Source organism: Mus pahari, chromosome 1, assembly GCF_900095145.1.
Source record: "Mus pahari chromosome 1, PAHARI_EIJ_v1.1, whole genome shotgun sequence".
Classification (NCBI taxonomy): Eukaryota; Metazoa; Chordata; class Mammalia; order Rodentia; family Muridae; genus Mus; species Mus pahari.
This window is the reverse complement of record NC_034590.1, coordinates 50,019,524-50,042,683: the sequence shown is the minus strand read 5'-3', so window position 1 is coordinate 50,042,683 and position 23,160 is coordinate 50,019,524. Positions and strand designations below refer to the sequence as shown.

Here is a 23,160-nt window from a genome sequence, read left to right as displayed (position 1 = left end):
TAATAATAAACTAGAACAATTATGACCTTGTACCGTACTACATTCACCCCTCTTATACTGAGGAGGGATAATACAGTTCCTGGGTGATGAGATGCATGATTTAGGGATTTTTGATGTGTTCGTTCAACACAGAAGCATGGAGACTGAGCATCATGATGTGGTCCTGAGACAAATGATCCCATAATTCAGAGAGCTATCAAATGTGTAGCACACCTGAGGGCCTGGCTAGGCAGGTGTCAGTCAGTATCTGTTGAATGTGATGGAGCCCTGATTGTGTACCAAACAGGCAGCAACACTTTGCTGTCTCTTCACTAGCAGCTCTGACAGCGTAGCATGATGGCATGTGTGTCAGTGGGCTTCTGTCTTCACACCTGGGCAGAACTGACATCCTGCAGGAACTTTTAGCACCTTCCGTGGTACACACAGAGTGAAAAGGAAAAGGTTTTTCTTGGAGGAGATGATGGCTTCTGACACCAGTGTAAAATCTGATGACGCCTGAATGTACAACTGGCTCTATGAAGGATCACCAAGGGTCAGGTCAGCCAGAGATAACTTTGTGGACTGTGTAATGTCTGAAATAGGCTGATCTTGGGATAAGTAGAAATGGTCAAATTTGACTTTCCTGCATCCCCACAATATGTTACACTTTATTTGGTTGACCATCTAAAGAACTCTGGAAAACAGAGCTTCTCAACACTAGCTTTTTTTTTTTTTTTAAATACATTTGTGTGTGTGTGTGTGTGTGTGTGTGTGTGTGTGTGTGTGTGTTTGTGAACATGCATGTGAGACATAAGCATGCATACAGAGGACAGAGGACAACTTATGGGACTGGATTCCCTTCTTCCACTATGTGGATCCTGGTCATCAGGTTTGATGGCAAGCATGTTTATCTGATGAGCTGTCCAGACCTTCATAATTGTGGTAGAGGAGTTTAGCAGAGGAAGAGAAAATGCAAGGGAAGATATGAAACCTGGAAGACCAGGTTGTCGACAGCAGCAAAAGGTGGTGTTCCAGGGTTGGGATCCTGGGTGACCAAGTTAGTATTCTAGAGAGGGGAGAATTCACCCAAGCTGCACATTTTGTGTTGAAGCTTACCCACCCTCCGAGAGGCTTCATTTAGAACAAGAATGATAGCAACTATTCATTGCAATGGGCAGAATCAAAATGAGACTACTAGGGGCCAATACATCCATCCTATGGCATAGAGTCTCATTCCAAGTTGGAGTCCAAGCTATAAGGTGTCAGGGCTCACATTTACATAGATTCTGTGTCTACAGCTGGCAGGTAAAGGTGTCTTAGTTTGGGATTCACTTAAAGAGATTCTAAAAGAGTAAATCCATGGATGACACATTTCTAGTTTGGGGGAGGGGGATTTCAGGAAGTCCACATGAAGGTGTACAGAACTGAGATAGAGTCATGATTAGGGTTCTATGGCTGTGATAAAACAGCAGGACCGAAGGCAATGTGGAGAAGGAAGGGCTTGTTTTAGCTTGTGATGACTAGTCCATATGAAGGGAAGTCTGAGCAAGAATGCAAGGCAGGAACCTGGAGGCAGGAGCTGAAGCAGGGGCCACGAAAGGATGCTGACTTGCTCACCATAACTCACTCGGTCTGATTCCTTATGGCTTCCAGGAACACCCGTTCAGGGGTGGCATTGCTCACATCTGAACTGGGTGCTCCCACATCAACCATCAATCAAGAAAATGTACCACGGGGCTGCCCTCAGAACAATCTGGTGGGGGTGTTTTCTCAGCGAAGATTCCTTTGCCCCAAATGACTCATGGTTGTGTAAAGTTGATTTAAAATGAGGCAGCACAGTTAGGAAGTCATAGAGGTGTGCACCACAGTGGCTGCTATGGTGAGCCAGCTAGGGTTTATTCAGAAGAAGCTCTGTGGAGAGGGGAAGAACAAGGACCTCAGGGATGTCCCATCAAGTGAAACCATGGGAAAAGGGGTTTGGTTTGTCCCATGATCCTCCATAGGGGTCCTTTAGGTCAAGAGATATGGATTCTGGCTATTGTACATTACCTAGCATCATAAACTAGGAGGAGGGTCAGCAGTGAGACCCACCTAGTGTCTATGTTAGGAAGTCCTCATGTTGTAATCTATAAGATCCTGGCTGCTCAGAGATTCCTTGTAGCCATTTGCAAGCTTGTTACATAGTGCATGTTAAATTTCCTCTTTGCATCTGTGGAGTTGCACCTTGATTCTCCAGAGGTTGGAAAGAAACAGCTGGGAAAGGCAGAGAGAATTAATAAAGAGAGATGTCAATTGCACGTGAGGTTGGGAGACACTGAGCAAGGCTGCCAAGTTACAGACTGGTGGGAAAGAAAGTCTATCCTGCCTCCTTGCTGGGGTGACAGTCATGGCAGAGCACCTGGGTGGCAAGAATCAGAATGGGAGCAAGGTAATGACTGACTGGAGGCAGCTGGGGAAAACCATTAATGTATCTTTCAATAAATCCAGCCCTACAGAGGATACTAGAAGAAAAACTCCAAGACATGGAGTTTAGCTACACCCAAGAAGACAGGAAATAATTTCATGTCAACACACACACACACACACACACACACACACACACACACACACACACACACACACACACACACACACACACACACACACACACNACACACACACACACACACACTACCAGCACCAACTACAGCCACCAACATCGAAATAAGAGGAATTAACAATAATTGGTCATTAATATCTCAATATTAATGGACTCAATTCACCAATAAAAAGACACAGACTAACAGGATGTGAAAACAGGGTCCATCATTCTGCTGCATACAGGAAACACACGTCAGCAACAAAGATAGACATTACGTCAGGACAGAGTGCTGGAAAAAGACTTTCCAAGCAAATGGACCTAAGAAGGAAGCTGGAGTAGCCATTCTAATATCTAATAAAACAGACTTTCAACCAAAATTAATCAAAAGAGATGGAGAAGGAGACTTCATACTCATCAAAGGAAAAAAAATCCACCAAGATGACATCTCAATTTGGAATACCTATGCCCCAAATGCAAGGGCACCTATACTTGTAAAAGGTGCACCTAGAAATGTGACCTGCAGATTCCTGGATTTTCTCTTGGAAGTATGCTATCTTCTACAGAGGAAGGGGGTGAGTTAGAGAGTGATTTAGTGCCTGAGTCACATTTGTGCCTTGAAGCTGCTATTAAGAGCTTTGCATGCTGTACACCAGCATTTATCCCAGGAGCCTAAAAATGAAATCCTCTGGGGACAGGCTCAAAGGACTGGGCCTCTGAGGCACATTGGCTATTTCCATGGGAAGCTTTAGATGGTGGTGCCCTGACCCTGTGTCTTGCAGTATTGGGCCTCCTGTGATATCCCCAGTGGTCATAGCTAATCTTTCATGTGTTTGAGCACCCCTTCATATCACTGGGGTGCTAAAAGTGAGCATGAGGGGGCGGCACTGTTCAGGCTTGTAGGTTAAGTAAGAGGAAATCCCCCCAGGGACACCAGACAACAAATGAAACAGCTGACACACAGTTGGTACTTTCTAAGGGATGAGTTGAGTTCTCAGTCCTGTTGATGACATCATCCTGACTCAGGTTTTAGAGGTGAACCCATGGAGTAAAGATGCCCTGGGATGCTAGCTGGGCTAGGCAGGAGGGAACCAAGGGAAGGGATCTGGCCTGGAAGGACTTCACGGTCAGAGTGGAGGGTTGGGGGTCAGCTCGGTGGACAGATAGGATGAGCTTTGAGAGCTTCTGCCTCCTTCCTTGTGACACATAGGGGCAGGAAGGCTGTTTGTGGTGAGACCTGAACTTTTCAGAATTGATGTGGGCCAAACTCTGCCTCCCTAAATTCTAGGTTTTCCTTCTCACACAGGGGAGGGCACCATCACTTCTGAGGGAACCAAACTTTATTTTAGAAGTCATTTATGCACATCTGCTTTGCCACACCCCAGGATCCTCTTGTGAACCCCACTGTGATAAACCTTAAGATGGAGAGTAGCTTACTTTTCCTGGTTTCCCAGATTTAGGAGTTATAGGATGTGCCACCACTGTGACCTTGAAGTTTCTACTCTGCAGAAGCAGCTGCATCCTGCCTGGTTCCTTGCTGCTGCATCAAGCTCCTAGTCACTGATGCTTGTCATCCTTACTACGTTCCCCTTTCCTGCCCCTCCGTGAGATCCCGAGGGGTGCCTCAGCCTCCATTTGCTGATCTGAATGACTCTATTAAGGACCTGAGGGTGAAGCTGGCAGCTCAGGGAAGACGAGACAGTACAGCATCCATGCCACTTTTAGCATGAACGTTGAGTCTAGAGTCCTGCTTGACATTGGAGATATTGAGATAAAATACAAGGACCCTGCTTTAAGGATCTAAAGCTGTGGGTCTGGGGGAGATGGGTTTGTTAGTACAAGAGGACATCATGAGTGTCCTGTGTGGAATTAGCATTTGCTGGCATACCAGTTAAGACTGTGAATTTGTTTAAACTTCAGACTGCCTTCATAGCTGTGGGTAACCCTCGCAGCTGACTATACTCCAACTGTCAATCATTGACTCCCTCTTGCTGCCTTCCCACCCCGCCCTCACTCTGTCCCTTGGTTTAGGAACAAAGCTTAGGAGGAAACATGGGGTACTCTGATCCAACATGTTAGGCATTCTGGTTTGCTTTGTGTTTTTACTCTACCGGAGATCAGTTATTTTTTAACGCAAGTATTTGTGTATGTGTGTGACTGTGTCTCTCTCTCTCTTTGTGTGGGTATCTTTGTGTGCAGTATATGCGTTTGTGTGTGTGTGTGTACACGAATACGTGGAGGCTAGAGCTTAACCTTGAGAGTCTTCCTTTAGCATGGTCCACCTCATTTTTTTTTTTTGAAGCAAACTCCTCTTACTAAATCTAGATCTCATCAATTGGTCAAGATGAGTTGGCCAATGAGCTCTGTGAATGAGCCTATCTCTGCCCTTGACCCTTTCTGAAGTACTGGGGCTATAGAGTTCCCTGTTTGTTTGTTTGTTTTTTGTGGGTTCTTTGGATTTGAACAAAGGTCCGCATGCATGTGTGGCAAACATTTTACACACTGAGCCAAATCTCCAGCTCCTGAGATAACTTTAAAATGCCCAGAGATTTCATTGATTGATTGATTTGTGTGTACCCAGTTGTGCATTCATGTGTGCCATGGCACATGGGTGGAGGTAAGTGGGCAACTTACATGAGTCACTTTCTCTCCTTCTGCCATGTGGGTCCTGGCGATTAAACGTGCATCTGAGGGTTATCAGGCTTGGGAAGCAAGCACCTTTACCCGCTGAGCCATCTTGATATTCCCCAAATAGTTTTTTTTTTTTTTTTTTAAAGATTTATTTATTTAGTGTATGTAAGTACACTGTAGCTGTCTTCAGACACTCCAGAAGAGGGCATCAGATCTTGTTATGGATGGTTATGAGCCACCTTGTGGTTGCTGGGATTTGAACTCCGGACCTTTGGAAGAGTAGTTGGGTGCTCTTACCCACTGAGCCATCTCACCAGCCCCCAAATAGTTTTTTTAAAGTTAGCACGTACACAAAGCAATAGGCGTCATTATGACTTTTTTTTTTTTTAAATACCTGTGTGCCATTATTCATCTTTCTCCACCACTCCAATTCACTTCTCCAGATAGCGCCTATTTTAAGTATCAGTGCCAGCTCTATGACAGGGGCTTTGCAACCTGGGAAAGGGGTCCCAGGAAAGGATATTATAAGGTAGGGACACCTGGGATGAGTTTTGAAGAACAAGGAGCCAAGGAGCCTGTATGTCAGTCAGCATGTTTTTCTCTGTCCTGTTTTTTTGTGCATTTCTGTTCTTTCATATTGAACTTCAGCCTATTCCTAGACCTTGGACAGCTCTTCTCTGCTTCTGGATGGAGTTCGCTTCAGCTCAGTTCCACTCTGGGACTCCCTGTGTGGTCTAAACACTCTCACTGAGCTGAGCCGAGCACCGAAGTGCAGGAGACAAGAGGGCAAACAAAATAAATAGAAGGCATCCGTCTTTGTTGTCAAGGAATTTTTGCTCTCATGAGGGAAGCCAGGCAAATAATGCTGAGACTCACAGGTGACAGGATCACATACGTACATCAGCAGCTGCACAGAAATAATTCCCCAGTAATTGGAGGGTGATGCTGGGATCACTGAGTGCCTGCATCTGGGTGGTGATGGGTGGTTTGATAAAAGCTTAGTGGAGAGGAGAAGATGCACGTATCAGAAGCCCAGAAGATGTTCAGCCACACAGAGACTCCCTGGCCTGAAAACCTAGGGAATGCCAGGATCAGAAGCATAGCTCTAAGGGAGCATAAACACACCAGATCTGGGCAGCAGGTATGTCTTTGGCTAGCGGGTAAAGTGGAGGCTAGGTTCTGAGTGGGGGTGAATGAAGCCTGGTAGAATCGGACATACTGCATCCTCATCATAGCCTCAGCCACTGCAAGCTACACACAGAGGCACCATAATGGTTGCTCTTTACCGTCAACTTAAATGAATTTAGAGCCGCCCCGGACTCTGGGGAGACTCTTTCCAGAGAAGGTTAACTGAGAAGGGAATAGCTACTCTGGACGTAGATGGTATCACCCACAGGCTGTGTTCTCAGATGGAATGAAAGGAGGGAAAGAGTGAGGCCAGGTGAGTTCCAGCATCCTTTCCCTGCTTGACCACAAAGAAACCCCTTTGCCATAAGCTACCGCTACAATGATGCTTTGCTCATGTGTACAGGCCCACGCTCACCGAACTGAACTCTCTGATACCGTGATCCATAATGCAGCCTTCCTCTTTTCAGTTGTTTCTGCTGATACAGTAACCCCAAAATTACAAATATGGTCATTCTCCCTGCCATAGTGGCCCAGGTCCTTGACTTTGATTCTTACACAATCTATGAACCAATTTCCTTTTTGGAAGAGAAGATAAACATTCTTTGAATTCCAGCATATTTAAGGTGACATGTTGGGATTGTTACCAGCACCATTTAAATTCATCCATATGATGCCTTTGTGAGATGGCACTACTGTTCCCATTGCATAGAAGGGAAATCTGAGGCCACAGGAGGTGACCTTGTCTCATCAGTGGCAGATGAGAGTTCCCATTGTATAGAAGGGAAATCTGAGGCCACAGGAGGTGACCTTGTCTCTTCAGTGGCAGATGAGAGTTAAGACCACTGCTGGCACCAAAGCTCATCACATTTTCACTGTGCCAATCTTCTTCAAAAAGTCCAGGAGGAACAGGCTTTGGCGTTTCTTGGCAGGCTGATGTCTCTGTGGATGTGAGCACACCTCCCTGAGTAGCTTGGCTTTCATGTGATGAAAGGGAGAGAAGGTAGAGGAAAGGGTGGGAGAAGAGTCACAAAAGCCATCGCACAGGTCCCATGACGGCTCCTGACTCTCAGCTTCACTGTGGATCTGCACCCTAGGGAACCACTGCAGTTGTGCAGGTGGCACACAGAGAGCTGGAAAAGCTGTCGCTCCCCTCCAAGGGTCTACAGCTCCTTACATCAAAGAGTTTCCAACAGGTTTAGAGCTTTTTAATAGAAATGCTACTTTAGCGAGAGAGCAATTTGTTTGCCATCAGGGAGGTCTTGAGCCTGCCAGGAACATGTTCAATGTTATTTTGAGAAAGTGGAGCCTTAGAACAGATTACAATATGAAGATTAGAAGTTGAAGGGTCTGCTAAAATATCACTATATGCTTTTGAGCATAATTGTCTCAGACACAAAGATTAAATAAATCATTAGAAGTACAAGGAAGGAGATACTGGTGGGACTTGAGTCTGGGAGGAAAGACGTCAGAAAGCCTCTTGGATAGATCTGATTTATAGATGGTACTCTCATTGCCCCTCTGTATACTGTGACCATGGCAGACATCACTAATGGATCATAGTCCGTGCTCCATATTCTACTACAGCTTCCTGAACTCAGCAGTCTTGCTAGCTCACTGGCATTGTGCTATGTTAGATTTCCTCATGGCTCCTGCCATGCTGGTCAGGAGGACTCAGGGAAGTATTTGGGGGGGGGGGATTTCAGAAGTTAAGGACAAGCTGTTTTGTTCATACTTGCTTTCTGAGGTTGAGGGGGGAATATGTATTGTGATAACAAGAACTCCAGGACAGGGGACAGGTTAGGCATGAAGGATGTAGATTCAGAATTGGAATTAATCTCTAATTAGTAGTAATTGAAGTCATGTGAGTAGAGAGACCATTTCCAAAAGAGTGAACATAAGGGGAAAAGAACAGATGGTTTATTGCTGGAGGAGAGGAAAATGGTTACGAGGCTGATGCTGGGGAGAAAGAAGGTCACAGAACATTTCCTTCACTTGGTGAGGAAAGAAGCCCATCTTCCCGACTCCCTCCACGGAGTCCTTAGAAACTCCATAACTACTCTGATAAAAGCTCACATTACTTTCTTTCCTTTAGATTCTGAATGAATACCAATGAATCAATGAATCCTCTTAAAGCGTCTGGCTTCTGGGGCAGCCTCGCTCTTGCAGGTCCTGTGTATCCCTCTTCTGTTGAGGTCTATCCCATTCTGCATTCCACTTATAATTTTTTTTTACCTCTTTGGCCTGCTCACATTTCAGCCTCAAGTGTGCAGAGCAGAGAGCCAAGAACCGTGAATGGCATCTTGTCTTTCTGATGGTTACCTTGACTAATCACTCTGACACTTTCAGGTTCTGGGATAATTATTCTTGCAAAGTCAAGGTTCCCCCCATCCTCTCAGTGACCTGGAATTACCCTCTAACAATGAAAATGCCCTGAGCTCTGGAGTGATTTCTCCACATTAACTCTGAGACACAGTTGCAGTGAGAAAATCTACCCTTTTAATGGGGGAAAATATTGCCCTCGTAAGTCTTTATGCAATGCACTTGAGCTTAATGCTCACTTACCAATTCGCCTTTATAACTTCCATGTTGAGTGAATTAAGTCCTCCATGCGGGTTGTTATTAAGGAAGTGATAAGTGCTTTATAATTTAGTAAAGGGTGGCCTGGCCATTTCATATTTTTCTAAGGAAATTGACCACCCGAAAGGCAGCTCTCTTAGAACCCCCGAGGGCAGCTGATCTTAGGGTCAGAGCTCATGCTGTCATCTCTTTCCAGGCAGCTGCTTGTGCCTGAGTGAGACTCATCTTTTCCTTCAGCCTTTCTCCTCCAGGGACCACCGAGGAAGAAGGGTCAGAGTCAGTGTCTGTGCCCTACCATGGGCTCTTTCCATTCCTTTTCTGTCCTTGTTCAAAGCTAAGATGTCTAACAGGGTCTGGTGTTGAATGACCCAGTTGACTCTTATGTCCACGGAGGAGTTCACTTTCCTGGGACACATGAATTCCAGCCTCTGATCTCAATGCACAAGCACTGTTTTGTCCATGTTTTAGTCTCTTTCGACAGCTGGAAAAGATGCTGATGCCCCTGAAGACCTTGGTAGCCGTAGCTTCCATCATGTTCTGAGCAGGAACAGTCAGTTATTTATGTTTTCTGATACATGCCAGGACCGGGGATGGTTTAGGTGAACAAGACCCAAGTTGTTCTTGCTTTCCTGGACCTTGCACTCCACCACAAGAGAAACACTATACACAAGAAAATGCAAAAGGGGGGGGGGTGGAGAATTGCGACTACCATGATGAAGTGAATATGTAGAGCATCATTGCACAGTCTTGGTGCTATTGACATTTGAGGTTGGAAAAAAAAACTTTGTTATGGGGGATTATCCTGTGCACTGCAGGCCTTTACCCATGAGATTACAATGCCACTTCCCAGTAAAGGCAAAATGTCTCTAGGCATTGCTATATGTTTTCAGAGAAACATGGCCACCCTGGATTGATGGCTCTTCATCTAGTAGAAGCAAATGATTGCTGCTAGGTTAGCTACAGAAGCCAGTGACATGTTAGGAGACTCTTTAGTGGCATCTTAGCTAAAGGAAACAGGAAATGTAAAGGCCATGCTGGAGGGAGGGTTCTTGGGGTCCTGGAGAAAAGGCAGGGTACCACGGAGGGAGAAGGCAATTGAAATAAGAGGGAGCTTTTTTTGAGCTGGGGATGAAGGGGTATGAATCACATCACATAGCAGCACCTTGCTGATCTTCGTGAAGTCTGAATGTTATCACAACTGTCAAGTACAGAAAAGAAAATCACTGGAAGTTTGAGTCCTTGTTTGTTTATGTTCAAATTTGTCATGAGTTTCAAAAATGCTCATGCAGGCTTCTGTATGGAAGACAGATTAGCTCAAGTGAGTGGAAGCGATCTTTTGGAGAGAGTGATCTTTGTGAGAGGCAATGGTGTATGCTCTTAACTGGACTTACTGATAGCTTAGATGCTGCGATGGTGGGCATGGTGGCGTTTGGTTTGTATAACTGAGGGTTCCTGATGCAATTTACTAAGACAGAGAAAACTCTGAAGTAGAATGAAGAGGCTACTACTGGATCTGATAAACTACAATATGAGAACCTGAAGTAGGAAAAAGGTCTTTCTAGAGGCAGCCATTGAGGCGGTGACATCATATAGATGGCACTTATGACAAAAGCCTGGCTGAGATCATCTTGGCCATGAGGGAAGTCAGTGAAAAGAAGAACCTCAGGGAAAGACACAGCGGACACTGACATTTAGGAATCTAAGTATAGAGGATCACCAAAGGAGGCTAAGAAGGAATGTCTAAGACTAGGCAACAACCCAGGACTGTGCAGCCAAGAATGCCAGAAATACAGCATGTTTCAAGAAAGAGAGACAATGATGAAGAGACGGTTGGAGTCACCAACATGAGAAATACTGGCAGCCTTTTCAGTGTGGTTCCTATAGTTCAGAACAGAGACAAATGAAGTTGAAACATCAAAGAGAGGGGAGGAAGCTGGGTCTCTGACTGTGGATGAATCTTTTGAAAATATTTGCCACAAGGAAGGGTATAGGGCATGATTTGGTGACTGGGGACCATGGCATCAGACAGACTGTGTATAATACAGAGGCAGCTGTGTATTTGAGTCTTTGGGAGCTTCAGGGCTATCTTCTTTCTGTTCCTAGCTCCATGGTCCCTCAGGCTCCCTGCCATACCTAAGACATTACTTAAACCTATACTCTAAGCCACATCTCTCTTGGGGGATCATCAGGGTAATGTGGGGTCACACTTGAGCCCTGGTCTACTCAAGGGATCAGAAATCAGGGCCATTCCGGTAATCAGCATGGGGACCATCCTGTGAGGAGGTAAGGTGCCCTCCTGGAGGCTTTCCAGGTACTTATTTACCCTGCAGCAGGCGCCCCTATTTGAGATTCTGGAAGTAAGTGGAAAACAAGACAGAGCCAATTGCTGTTCCCATGCATTATGGTTCTAGTGTAGATGCCTTTATGTCAAAATGTAATAAAATAATCAAATAAGACTATTATACATGGCTATTAAGGCCACAAAGGAGACAAACAGAGCTTGTGCTTGAGAAGAACTGGAGGAGAGATGGGGGTTGTGAGCACAGAGGCATAGAGGGCTGGCTTCTCTGAGCACGGGAGACTTCAGAGGAGACCTGGAGGAATTAAAGGAGTCAGGGAAGTGCTCCCTGCAGAAGGTCCTGTTGGGAATACTCCTGCTTCAGAGCAGGAGCAGAAGCCTTGCCAGTCTGGCTGGAGCTAACCCAACAAAGGGAGTCTGTCCAGAGGAAGGGCCCCGCTGGCACACTCACGGTCTTGCGTGCCACGGCCCGATGCTTGGGATTGTTGTCATTGTAAAAGGAAGCCTTGGAGGCTTTGATCCCTCTGGCACATGGACTGATGAAAGAAAGGAATGAAAAACGGGAAGAGATGGAAAGTGGTGGTTATTTGGCACAACCGTAATAGGCAAGCTGGGGTCAGTGTGCCACAGTAACCCAAAGGAGAGCAATGGGAACAGAGATGCAGATAGACTGGGGAAGGGAGGAGAGGGCAGTCAGACCAGGGATTAGGACAGAAGAGTCTGGACTCCAAAGAGAACAGGTTGACTGGCTGGTAAAATCTCACTCTGGGGAGTTAGATCTTTGTTAGTGGGGAAGCAGAGGGACTGTGCTCCTTGATCTTTTCTTGTTAGGGCCTAGCACCTCAGCACCTGAACAGCACAGGTGTGCACACATACTTTCTTCCTTCCTGGCACAGGCTTTGGAAATAATCAGGGAACCAGAACAGATGCTGTCTCTCCCATCTGTTAGCCTTAGGATCCGAATGCACTTTTCTGTATCTGAGGGCAGGTCCCAGATGTGGGGCTGGCTTGCCATAGTCCCTGGCACACACATGCTTGTAGGCTGGTGTGCTAATGTCTTGGCATGCTGGAGTCACCATCTCAAGCCACCCTGCTCCCCACATCCCATGCTCCCCTGGCTCTCATGTCTGGTTCTCCAGGCATCCAATTTCCCACTAGCAGCTCTCGAGGGAGAGAGCTGATCGCTTGGCTAGTATGCTCTCAAGCAGCTCCTCCCGAGACCCCTTGAGGCCTGAACTTCATGGAGCTGTTGTTCTGGAAGGTTTGTTTATAATGCTAAACATAACAGATAATTGAAAGCTAAGCTGCTGTCTGGATCACAAGGTATAATATGGCTAGATAACAAACAAATCAATTTCCTTATTACCCCATAAGGCTTCAAAGTCAAATAAATGCATGGCACATTGTGCATATGTAGAAACACACACACACACACACACACACACACACACGGATGTGGGTTCTAATGCTGACTCATTAGGAAGTAAACTTGGAGGCTCATCTCCTCAGCAGCCAACATTTCCAGTCAGGCCCCGCTATTGGAACAAGACTTAGGGAACCTTAGGTTTTTCTGGAGATGGCCTAGAGAGAAGAGACACATGTATATAACCTTGGTTTTTGAAGTTATTTAATTCTGTGATGGAGGAGTGGGGTACTTATATATGAAAACAACAACAACAACAACAACAACAACAACAACAACAACAAAACACCTACCAAGAAACAATGATTTTAACTATCCCTTTCCAGGAGGCCAAGCCAAGAATAGATACAATGAATGCAATGATAGTGAGCACCTAGTTATCACTAGGTGAATATGGATTATGACTTCACCTCCTGGAAAAACATCACTTATGCGGTAACCTTAGAGATCTAGAAAGAGAAGGGAAACAAAGAATAAGTATCTAGTGTGCACATGTGTGTGTATGTGTGTGTATGTGTGTGTGTGTGTGATTTATTTTGAAATTCTTTGAAACCCTTTCCAGATTATATTTATTCTTAGTGAGCATACACTTCCATCATTATCAGTAGCCCACTTTAGCCATGTGCATTTACTCTCGAGTCCCAGCACACTTGCCACTCTAACCCTCATGCCACCAACTTGCCATAGGGAATGTGAGGACAGCTGAGGCTCGTGTATCTGTCCTACAGCATCCAGGTCCCAGCTCGGAGACTATTGCTTATGTAGGTCAGACTACCTCCATCCATCAGCCTTTAGCTGCTGTGTTCCAAGAAGCTGCAGAGGAGACAAGCCACGATGCATTGGAAGGAAAGGGGCTGCTTCAGGGTCTCTACATATTAGGATATCAAATAAACAAATAGAAAAGTGCTAAAATGAATGGGCTTTTCAAGTCAGAAATCCTATGGGGGAAAAGTCATCTGAGGCAGGGGGATGAGTTCTGTGTATTTGAAGAAGCTTCTGAAGGCTTTGGGGTGTCAGAGCCCAGCAGACATTGTTGCTGTGGTGTAGGGTAATCAAGAGAGTGTGACTCAAGCTCTGTGTGCTGTCTTTGAGAAGTCAGAGAGATATGGTCTACATTTTAGGGAAAGGAAAAAAAAAGATGTAGCAAGGAACTTGACAATGGGAAGGTTTTACATTTAAATTTAGTTGTCTGGAAAGTTTGGTTCTGAAGAACAGCTCATTAATAGTGGTGTGAAGTCACGTTGAAAAGAACAGCTATGTGACAGAAAGTGAGGAGAGAGAAAAGGTTGAAAAAGAGGCAGTGTGGGGCCTATTGTGTCTGCAGGAAGGGTGAGATGAAGTCCAACCCACCAACTTCCTGCCTGGGGAGGGTACCCCGACTCTCTTGTGAACTTCCTTGCACCTTCTTTTTCTCTGGTTATATAGCAGTAGATATCTCCATGTTCTAGAATTTTCTGGATAGATGAATACAGACATTAAATACTGGGATTATAAAGGAAACAGGACATGTTTTTAAATTAAAATATGGACCACGCCGTCTGTACCAACTAATTCTCAGACTCTTGGAGAATGCCAGGTCATTTCCATATTGGCTCAAGTGAAACAGAAAGCGGAAAAGAAAGCAATGGGACAAAACATCATCTAATTTATTCAAGCACAAAAGGTCCGTGTATCCTCAATTAGTGCTTAATTTATGCTTTGTCATATTCCAGAACGGGATATGAATCAGGAATTCACATCCCTTGGTCCTGGGTCTCTAGGATTCAGAGATGCGATTGTGCATTATGGAGAGGGGCTAGGTTTCTCTCATGCTGTGGAGGAGTTGCATAGTCACCTCTTGACTATAGTCTATCCAAACCACGGCCTATGAGAGTCAAGGTCCATCTTGACTCCAGTGGGGTTTTCCAAGCTGCACCCGTAAGTTCTGTGTGGGTCCTGGAGTTTGTGTTGTCTTGGACCTTCACATTTTGTCACACTCTTTGGAAAAGGGGTGTGCACGGGGTCCTGTCAGAGTGGTGGTTTTGCAGTTTCATGAAGAAACAATGTGGAAGCTTAGGCCTGGAAACTGAGATGAACATGGGAGAAGGCTCTTGGCAGGTAGATCTCATCGATAACTTGGTCACCCCCTTGACTTGAGAGGGTCCTGAAAGCTTTTGAGTTTCTCTCTGAGACTCGCTGGTGTAAGAGCAGGCCTTTTGTTTTGGCCCATTGTGTTTGATGCAGTCATTTCCAAAAGTGATGTTTTAAGCCACGGGGACTCTACTAGCTTCAATGACAACTTGGGCAGGTGCTTTATGTGATAAGGCAAAGGTCTTCCTCTCAGAGCTGGGGATTTCTGGGACAGATGCTTTGCCAAGGGTCTGTCCTGTCTGTCTCTTTCCCATATCCACCAGACATTAGTGTTATTCTCTCCCCAGTTGTGACAATAAAACCATCGCCTGGGAGGCAAAATTACCTCCTCTTGAGAATTTTGCTGTAAACTTCATAAAGTGGAAGCAGTTGACATAAGGTAAGGGAGAGAGCCCAGGCGCAGCTCTTTGGTGTCTTTCTACCTTCCCTTCCTTGCTACTGATTGGAGAAGGGACACAGGTAGAAACAGGACTGTGGGTCCCTATGGGGGCCCTAGTTGCCATGTATTCTTTTATCTTCCACTGTCACAGAAATCTCTTTCCTTCTGACCCTACGGCAGTCTTTGTGAGACATTTGTTGGGAGAGCCAGTTTGGTTCCTGCCACTCCTGCACCACAGGGTTTACTTAAGTCCTGACCTTCTTTTAAAAATGTATACGTATTGAACTGGAATACCCAGAAAAAGCAGTGGACATGAAGAACCCCATGTACTGGCATTAGGCGCTGCCTCCCCAATTTGGCATTAAAAAAGCCATACCAATTGTAGTCTCTTACCTCATCCTATTCATTTATTATACTTTGTAGAGCCAGCCTTTTTCACTGAAACTTGTGGCCTTCTAATAGCAGCCAGCACAGTTACCATAAGTGACTTGCCTTGTCTGGTACCAAGCAATGAGTCATAGAAGACTTGGCAGGAGCTGGCCAACGTCATTCACAAATGTCAAGGCTGCACCTTCCCTGGCATGCATCTCCTCTCCTCTGCCCTCGCCCACCATGGGGATTTTCTTTCTTTTAAAAGTCAGCTTATTTAAATATACATATATATTCATTTTTGCTGCCACTATTGTTGTTTGATGTTGTTCTTGTGTAACCTGGTGCATATGTGTGTATATGTGTAAAGACAACCTAGAAGAATTAGTTCCCCCCTTTTCATCTTGTGTACGTCTAGAGATTAAATTCAGGTTGTCAATGCCAAGTGTTCTGTACCTGGTGATTCACAAGTGCTTTCTCGAAGTTGTTTTCCTGGAAGTCACGAATGACAGGTTTTCTGTCCTTGTATCCTTCTGCCGTGATGGGTCATTAAAGTCAAAGATGACCCTACTCTTTTGCAATAAAAAAAAAAAAAAATCTATGGCCAAGAAACGACAACTTCTACCAGAAGCATGGTGCTGTCTGTACTCAAAAACTAAGGAACGATGTCTCATAAAATCCCCTTAGCTTATGCCTTCCAGGGACTTCTATGTCCCCAGCCCTGCAAGGACTCATGATTGTCATTGTTGATATTACTTACTAGTAGTATTTTGTAGTACTGGGATTGAAGTTGGGGTCTCCGGTAAAGTAGATGAGGAGCAGGGCTTCATCCCCACCACTCAGCCCCTTGTGAGCTCTTCAACACACACCTTCAATTCCCATGTCATTGTTGTGAGGCAAGCAGTTTATTACCCCCATTTGACAGCTGGGAAAAAGGAGGCACAGACAGGTGAGGTGGCCCGGACAGGGTGTGATTGGTGGAGCACTCCTGGGGCTAGGATTAGCACTCTAGTGCCGCCTTGCTCTTGGCAGGGCCTGGCAACCTTTTTTCCCATAAAGGGCCAGAAAGTAAATCCTATCCTTGTAGGCCATATGGTCTGTGCAGCAACGATCCAACTTTGCAACTTGAAAGGGGTTGTAGACGACAATGAAGAGATATGAGCACAGAAATGCCGATTTTTATCTCGTTCTCACAGGTCATGATGTATGGTTTTTCCTTTGACTTTTTTTAAATACGAAAATGAATCTTAGTTTTGAAGCTATACAAATGCAAACAGTTGGCTGAGTTTGGCCCCAGCCACTGTTCCAGAACCCTGACCTGTAACCAGTCAGCAATGTGGCTGCAATACTGCTCTTCCCTGATTGAGGGGCATTCGGAAGCACCAGAGGATGCTGGAGATATTATTTAATGTACTGGAGGTCTACATACTGATGCTTCACTAACTTGTCACTTCTCAGTTTGTGTAGGAGTCAGGAAGAGTCCATTTATAAACGCAGATCATAAAGACTGAAACAAAGTTTCAGGATGTAGGGATTGACATCTCTACCACCATCAAAACACATTTATGGAATGCTAATAGGGGCCAAGAAAAGTGATTTCACTTATTTAAACAATTTGATTGATAGCTACTTGTTGGAAACAGTTCCATGTAGGAATCTGGGCCCCCATGAATGAAGAGCGTGCTGTGTAAACATTGTGATCTCCTTGGTATTGGACATGGCCCATGGCCCGGGAAGATACACTGGAGGGGTTTAGTGGCACAGGTGGTCTTAGTCCTCTTGGCTTTCCTTACATCTGAAATGTTGTCAGTGTTCCTACCTCGGTGAGACCAGGGCATGAAAACTGCCTTGAAACCATGAGGCTTCCAGAGAGAAGGCATTAGAGTTAGAGGCCAATGCCAACCTGGCCACCTGGTCAATGTCCCCAGCAAATGCCAGTGCTTCTGCCTGCTCCACGGGGGCTCTTGGAGAATGTGTTTCAAAATGGGCTCTTGGCATACCTTGTCACTGTGCGGCTCTGAAATGCTGCCAGGAGTCCTGGCAGCCACAGGCACATTGCCTTTTTTGGCTCTAGTTGGACTGGGCGGCAGATGGCAGACCCATTGGTGTGGTCGGGCAAGGGAGGAGCTGTCTGGGGAAAAGTAATGGTCACTTTTCTGGCCAGAATGTGCCTTGAGTAACTGTATCCTTTAATGAAATGGTGCTGAGACCTTTTATATATCACAACCTCTGGTTATTGAGGAGGGAGGAGTCAGGTTCTAAGAGGGCCGTGATGGATCATTTCTTAGGATCTTCTGCTACCCCATGGAAGATCATATTTCATACACTATCAGAACAACAAAAGGGTCTTGGTAATCAACAACAGAACGGTTTTCAACTTGGACATGCCAAAAGCAGCAATGAAGGAATATTTGACCGTTGTTACTGTCAGGAACTAATAAAAATTAGACACATATTTATGATGAACCTTCTCTTTATAACAACAGTTTTGAGTTTCTTTGCTTTGAGCTGAAGTTTATGCACTGGATGGTTAACACTGGTTTGTATGTGTTGATAAAGAACTTCAATTAACAGTGACTTTTGTCTCTGATTAATGTGAGAATATGCATTAATTATTACTTAATAAATATAGTCTTACTTTATTTATGAATTAATTATTACTTAATAAATAAAGTCTTCTTGCTAGACACGACCCTCTTTAAGATGGAGGTCTCGAGGGAAAGGCCTAGAAAGAGATCTTGGTGATGACAAGAAGAGGAGCTGTGGTGGTAGGGTACCTCTCCTTCACAAAGAAACAGGAGACTCCGATTGGTTAATGTGCATGCTTAATCATCACTCAAGTCTCAGAGATGAAACTTGAGCTTAGTTGCCATGGCACCCTCTTCCTACCTCCCCATGGTGCCTCTGAGTGCCCCATCTCTGGAGCTGCTTTTTCGTATACCTTAATCCATTGGTTTTCTCGAGCTCCAAATGGAATGAGCCATGGTTATGCAGATAGAGTGCTCTTCCATGCCCTGGTGGGTGTATAGGCCACATATGCCTTTTTCTTTATCTTGTTTGCACAGAAGCCATGCCCTAAGGCAAGCCACACCCCCTCCCTAAACCACATCATTTATATTGTATGTCTGTGCAGGCATTAAGTGTATGAAAGAGTCTAAAAAGAGCCCGACTTTAGAAAATCCTGCATAGAAACAAGAAGGAAGCAAATTGAGTCAAGATTTTGAGGAATGGGTTTGAAGGGTTCTCGAGCTGGGGATAGATGCTAAGCACCCTGTCCTCAGGCTATACACTTAGAAGCCATGGGTCCTTCACTCCCATGGTGAACCCCACCATCCGGAGGGGAGAAGCTGAACTCAGGGTTCATTGGTGATTTGTCAGAAGTCATGGTTTATGCTCCTGGCTTCAAGCTCATGTCTGACTCTAAAGCTGGTACGCCACCTCTTGCTGTAGGGGACTGACCTTCTCTGTCTTCCTGCAGACACATAGAGAACTGGCGAGGCCTGCACACACTCAATGCTGTGGACATGGAGCTCTACACGGGACTCCAGAAGCTGTGAGTACACCAGGCTGGCTTGCTAAGGGACAACTGGGATGCTGCCTGTCATCTGAAGTACTAGTAATGGAAAGTCTGCCGTCTCAGTGTTTCTTCTCACGAATCCTTTCTGGGGATGGTTGGCATCACCCATTTTGTGGATGTTAGGAGCCACCTTGGTCCAAACAGGCCTGGGGGTTGCCCAAGGTTAGGATTTCAAGGTTGCTCTGCTCCAAGGCATGCTGGGAATGTGTTCATCCTTCAGCTCTGTGCTTGGCACAGCCCTACACTCTGTTCCCAGTGTTAGATTCCCACTAACCACTACAGTGGAGTTCAGTGTTTTAAGCATGGGCAGTGACCAAAAGTAAGGGGAAAGAGGAGAAAGCATAAAGAGACCGAAGCCTCCTTGTCTCTGGAGCATCAGGAGCCCTGATTCTCGATTGCTGGTCAGAATGGGTAGTGATTAGTGCCCAGCAATGACTGCTTATATTCCAACCTTCACCTAGTCTCCAAAGGAACTGGGTTCATATTTCCCATTGAGTCCACATTTGGCCGCCTAGGCTCATTAGTAATAAAGGGAGCTATATAGCTCACTCTAGGGCCTTGCCTTCTTTCTGGCTGTAACCCTTGGGATTCTGCTAACCATCTTTTCTCTCTGTTTAGGACCATCAAGAATTCTGGACTCCGGAACATCCAGCCCAGAGCCTTCGCCAAGAACCCCCACTTGCGTTATATGTGAGTAGAACTGGATTTTTGGAGAGGGTGAGGGGGTACATGCAGGGAAATAGTCCTGAATGATGAAGCTGGCTTTGATATTTGTTGTCCTTGGCCAAATCCTTTAATTTTCTTAGGCCTTCAGTTTTACTTTGGTGTTTGGTAATCTCAAAAGCTTTCAGGAGGAAGCCAGGGCAGAGTAGGTGAGCCTCCTGGCTTCCAAGTGTCTACATTTTTCATAACGAAATTTGGAATTTTATGGGGATGTAAATGACAGGGCTCAATGTGGACAGGACTCTATCGAGAGTATGTGTAGGATTGTAGGTATGTGTTTGGAATTACAGGAAAAAAGAAAGCAAGAGCAGACCAAGTGTGCCTAAGAAGAGTTTAGGTTTAATAAGAAGAACTAGGAGAGGGGGAAACATCCGCATAAGGTCACAGGGGTTGATTTGAGATGGGACAGAGGAGACATGCTCATGGTTATCTGTCTGCTCGTGCCTCCCTCACCCTGCCTTCCCTCCTGGCTGTGACTGACTGGTGGGATGGCTTCTTAGGACGGTGGTTCTGGCTTGACCTTGCAGGAGTGACATCATCCATGTTGATGCTTCTTCTCCAAGCCTAGATCTGGGTAGGTAGACTGTAGGATTGGGAGGGAGGAACGTCATTTCTTGTGAAGCAAGGGAGCATGAAAGGAAGCCCAGTAATGATCAGGGACAAGTCGGCTGGCAATACCACAGAGATACACTTGCTACCTGGGTCAGCTCTTTCTCAAGAAGAATAGCCACGTGGACCTTCAGTTGGTTTGCCCCCAAAGAGTAGAGAGTATATATGAGCTGGATGGTGTAGCATCTGCTACAAGTGGGGAGAAAACAGAGGCAGGTTGACTAATTTTTTTTTTTTTTTTTGGCTACTGATAGTTGGCAATGATAATGGAAGAGAGCTTGCTGGGTAGAAAATCTTGTATATAAGAAAAGCAGAGCTTCTAAAAGATGTGGTGAGGAAGTGGAGAGCAGGAGACTTGGGGGGGAGGTCCATAGAGATCCTGAAGAATATGACTGGGGAGTGGTGTCTTCTCACAGAGGTCCTGGCTATACTCTTCTGTTTTCCCAACCACAGCGTGAATAGTTATCTCTTTTAGTCACCTCTGCTTTGTGCTGAACTTTCTTCCTTTCCTCTGGAAATAGCAAGCTCCAAGGCCATTGGGTGTGGCCATTTATACTAACAATGGGGGACTGAGACCTCCCTCCTAATTGTCTAATTTACTCTTGCCCCTCTTGCCCTGTTTTATGCCCCATGGCACGAGTCTCCTGATGTGTGTGTTCTTCGCAGCCAGCATAGCTGCGACCAGAGGAGGGCCTTGGACCAGATGTTCCAGGTGTTTATTTTATGGAGGGATTTGAGTTTCACTGTAAACGTTCCCAGGGGCGAAAGAGCTTTTGACATCTGAGAGGTCTCCTTTTTCACAACATACAGAGGTCATGAAACCACATGTCCATGGCAGATCAGGTGGGAACAGTTGGGGGTTGGAGAACCACAGGACAGTTCCAGCTGACTACTGTTGTGTGAGGTGCAGCCCAATGTCACCAGACTTCTTGTTTATTCAAGATGAGCAGGAAAAGCAGCACCCACCGAAGGGGCTTTGTTGACACAGTCGGGACTTCAGAAGAGCCCGAAGGTTACAGACAGCAGAGACCATAGGGCAAGGTGTACAGTCTGGCTCACCCGTGGGTATGATGAGAAAACTTTGTTCGTTTATGAAGACACACCCCAAATCCCTACTGAGTAAATTTCCCGGCAGCTTTGGGACATTTTCTCCTGGCAAATGGTCCAGGCCTCACTCCTCTCTCACATCTTCTATTTCTGTCTTCTAAATGCATTTACAAGTCTTCAGGCCCCAGCTGAGCAATCACAAGGCGATCACTTACTCCAACACTAATTGCCAAGCCCTGGCTTGGCAGCTCTTTCTTTCTTTTCCTTCTCCCCACCCCTTTTCTTATTTCTTTTAAAGGGAAATGGCCAAGAAGACTTTCTCCCCTCTTTGCACAGAATAAAAAGCAGGTATTCTTACCCAAGTTATCTCAGTCATCGGACTGGGGCAACTGTCCCTCATCCCTGAACTGTCACTGATACTAAAGTAATTCTTCCTCACACCAGAGAATGAGCTTGTGATGCCAAGGTCAAGTTTTGGCAACAAATGTGGCTGGACGTCAGAACTCTAGGTTTCCTTCAAGGTCTATGAGTTACTGACTATCTCGGATTGATTGCTTCAGTTTTCCCTCTTTTGCTGGATGAGGAAAAAAAAATGGAATATTGGTGCATACACATTCAGGAAAGACCTTTCTAAGAGACCCTCCTGTTTAGACACAGGAGGCTCAAGGATAAAGACTTTTCAACTTAATAGGAATATCTGAGTGCTAGGCTATAAAGTGAGCATAAAGGAGAGTGTCTGTTCTAGGCAAAGACGCCATGATCAATGCCCTGTATGGCTCTTAGCCCAGCAAGTAGAGTTTAGAAACAGTGCTTGCTGATAAGATAATGTGTCCTGCTGTAGCTGTTGCTGGAGATCCCAGAACCCAAGGGAAGGTATATGATGGCCTCAGGGGCTTCCCCGACCTCCCTTTGGATTTCTGTTCTACAGACACATTTCAGCTTCCCCATGTGTATAGTATACCTGTCTTCAATATCAGGGACAAATCAACCCTGATTCATTTCTCTCTTTTCTCTGCTTAGTCCCTCTTGCTCTATATCTATCAAGACCACTCTAGATGCTGTTCATTGCAGGGAAGAGCTCAGCAGTGGATGAGCCTCTAACTTCTTTATTTCTGAAAGTTCAGAAGTCACATCTTCTAACACGATTGAATATGGAGCATCCCCCAGTCGTCTGAGACTCATTTCTACAGATGTTCTTCTTTTTCCATTAAGAAAGTTGTTTTTTTCTAGCAGGGCTCACATGCAGACTGGGTCTCTGGGGGCAGGTCCTCATCTTCAGAGTAATGCGGATGGATGCCTTCTGTGAACTGTGTTCACACTTACAGGTCATCACCCATGATGGCGTTTCCTTTAGCCTTCAGAGCACTTCCTGGTTCCTGGTTTCATAGACTTCACCCCACTGAGTTCTCATAGCCAGTCAGGTGGCTGGTGCTGTGGGAAGTTTGACTTCACAGACCTAGAGAGACCCTTATTGGTAAATGATAGAAGCAGAAGCTTGCCTAGGTTCTTAGAGTCTCTTCCCAGAAATATTTCCATTTTACCTATGGGTGAAAAGATCACCACCACTACCCCCACCATCACCACTGAATCAATCAACCAAACCCACCCCACACCCACCAAAACCCTGAGAGGCTTAGCAAATTACATTAAGAAGACAAGTCTCTAGGGAAGAGCTTGCTTAGCTGGTAAAGTGCTTTCCGCGTAAGCTCGG

At 45.5% G+C, this 23,160-nt stretch overlaps 1 protein-coding gene across 5 annotated transcripts in view; it reads left to right on the top strand.

The window, feature by feature from the left end:
* Ntrk3 (neurotrophic receptor tyrosine kinase 3) overlaps positions 1 to 23,160 on the top strand; it is a 370,545-nt gene that overhangs the window by 43,299 nt on the left and 304,086 nt on the right. For all 5 annotated transcript variants that reach the window (XM_021200791.2, XM_021200784.2, XM_029531709.1 and 2 more), the window contains exons 2-3: positions 18,972 to 19,046; positions 19,689 to 19,760. In XM_021200791.2, the coding sequence (XP_021056450.1) occupies positions 18,972 to 19,046; positions 19,689 to 19,760 (147 nt within the window). The remainder of the gene's footprint in view (positions 1 to 18,971; positions 19,047 to 19,688; positions 19,761 to 23,160) is intronic.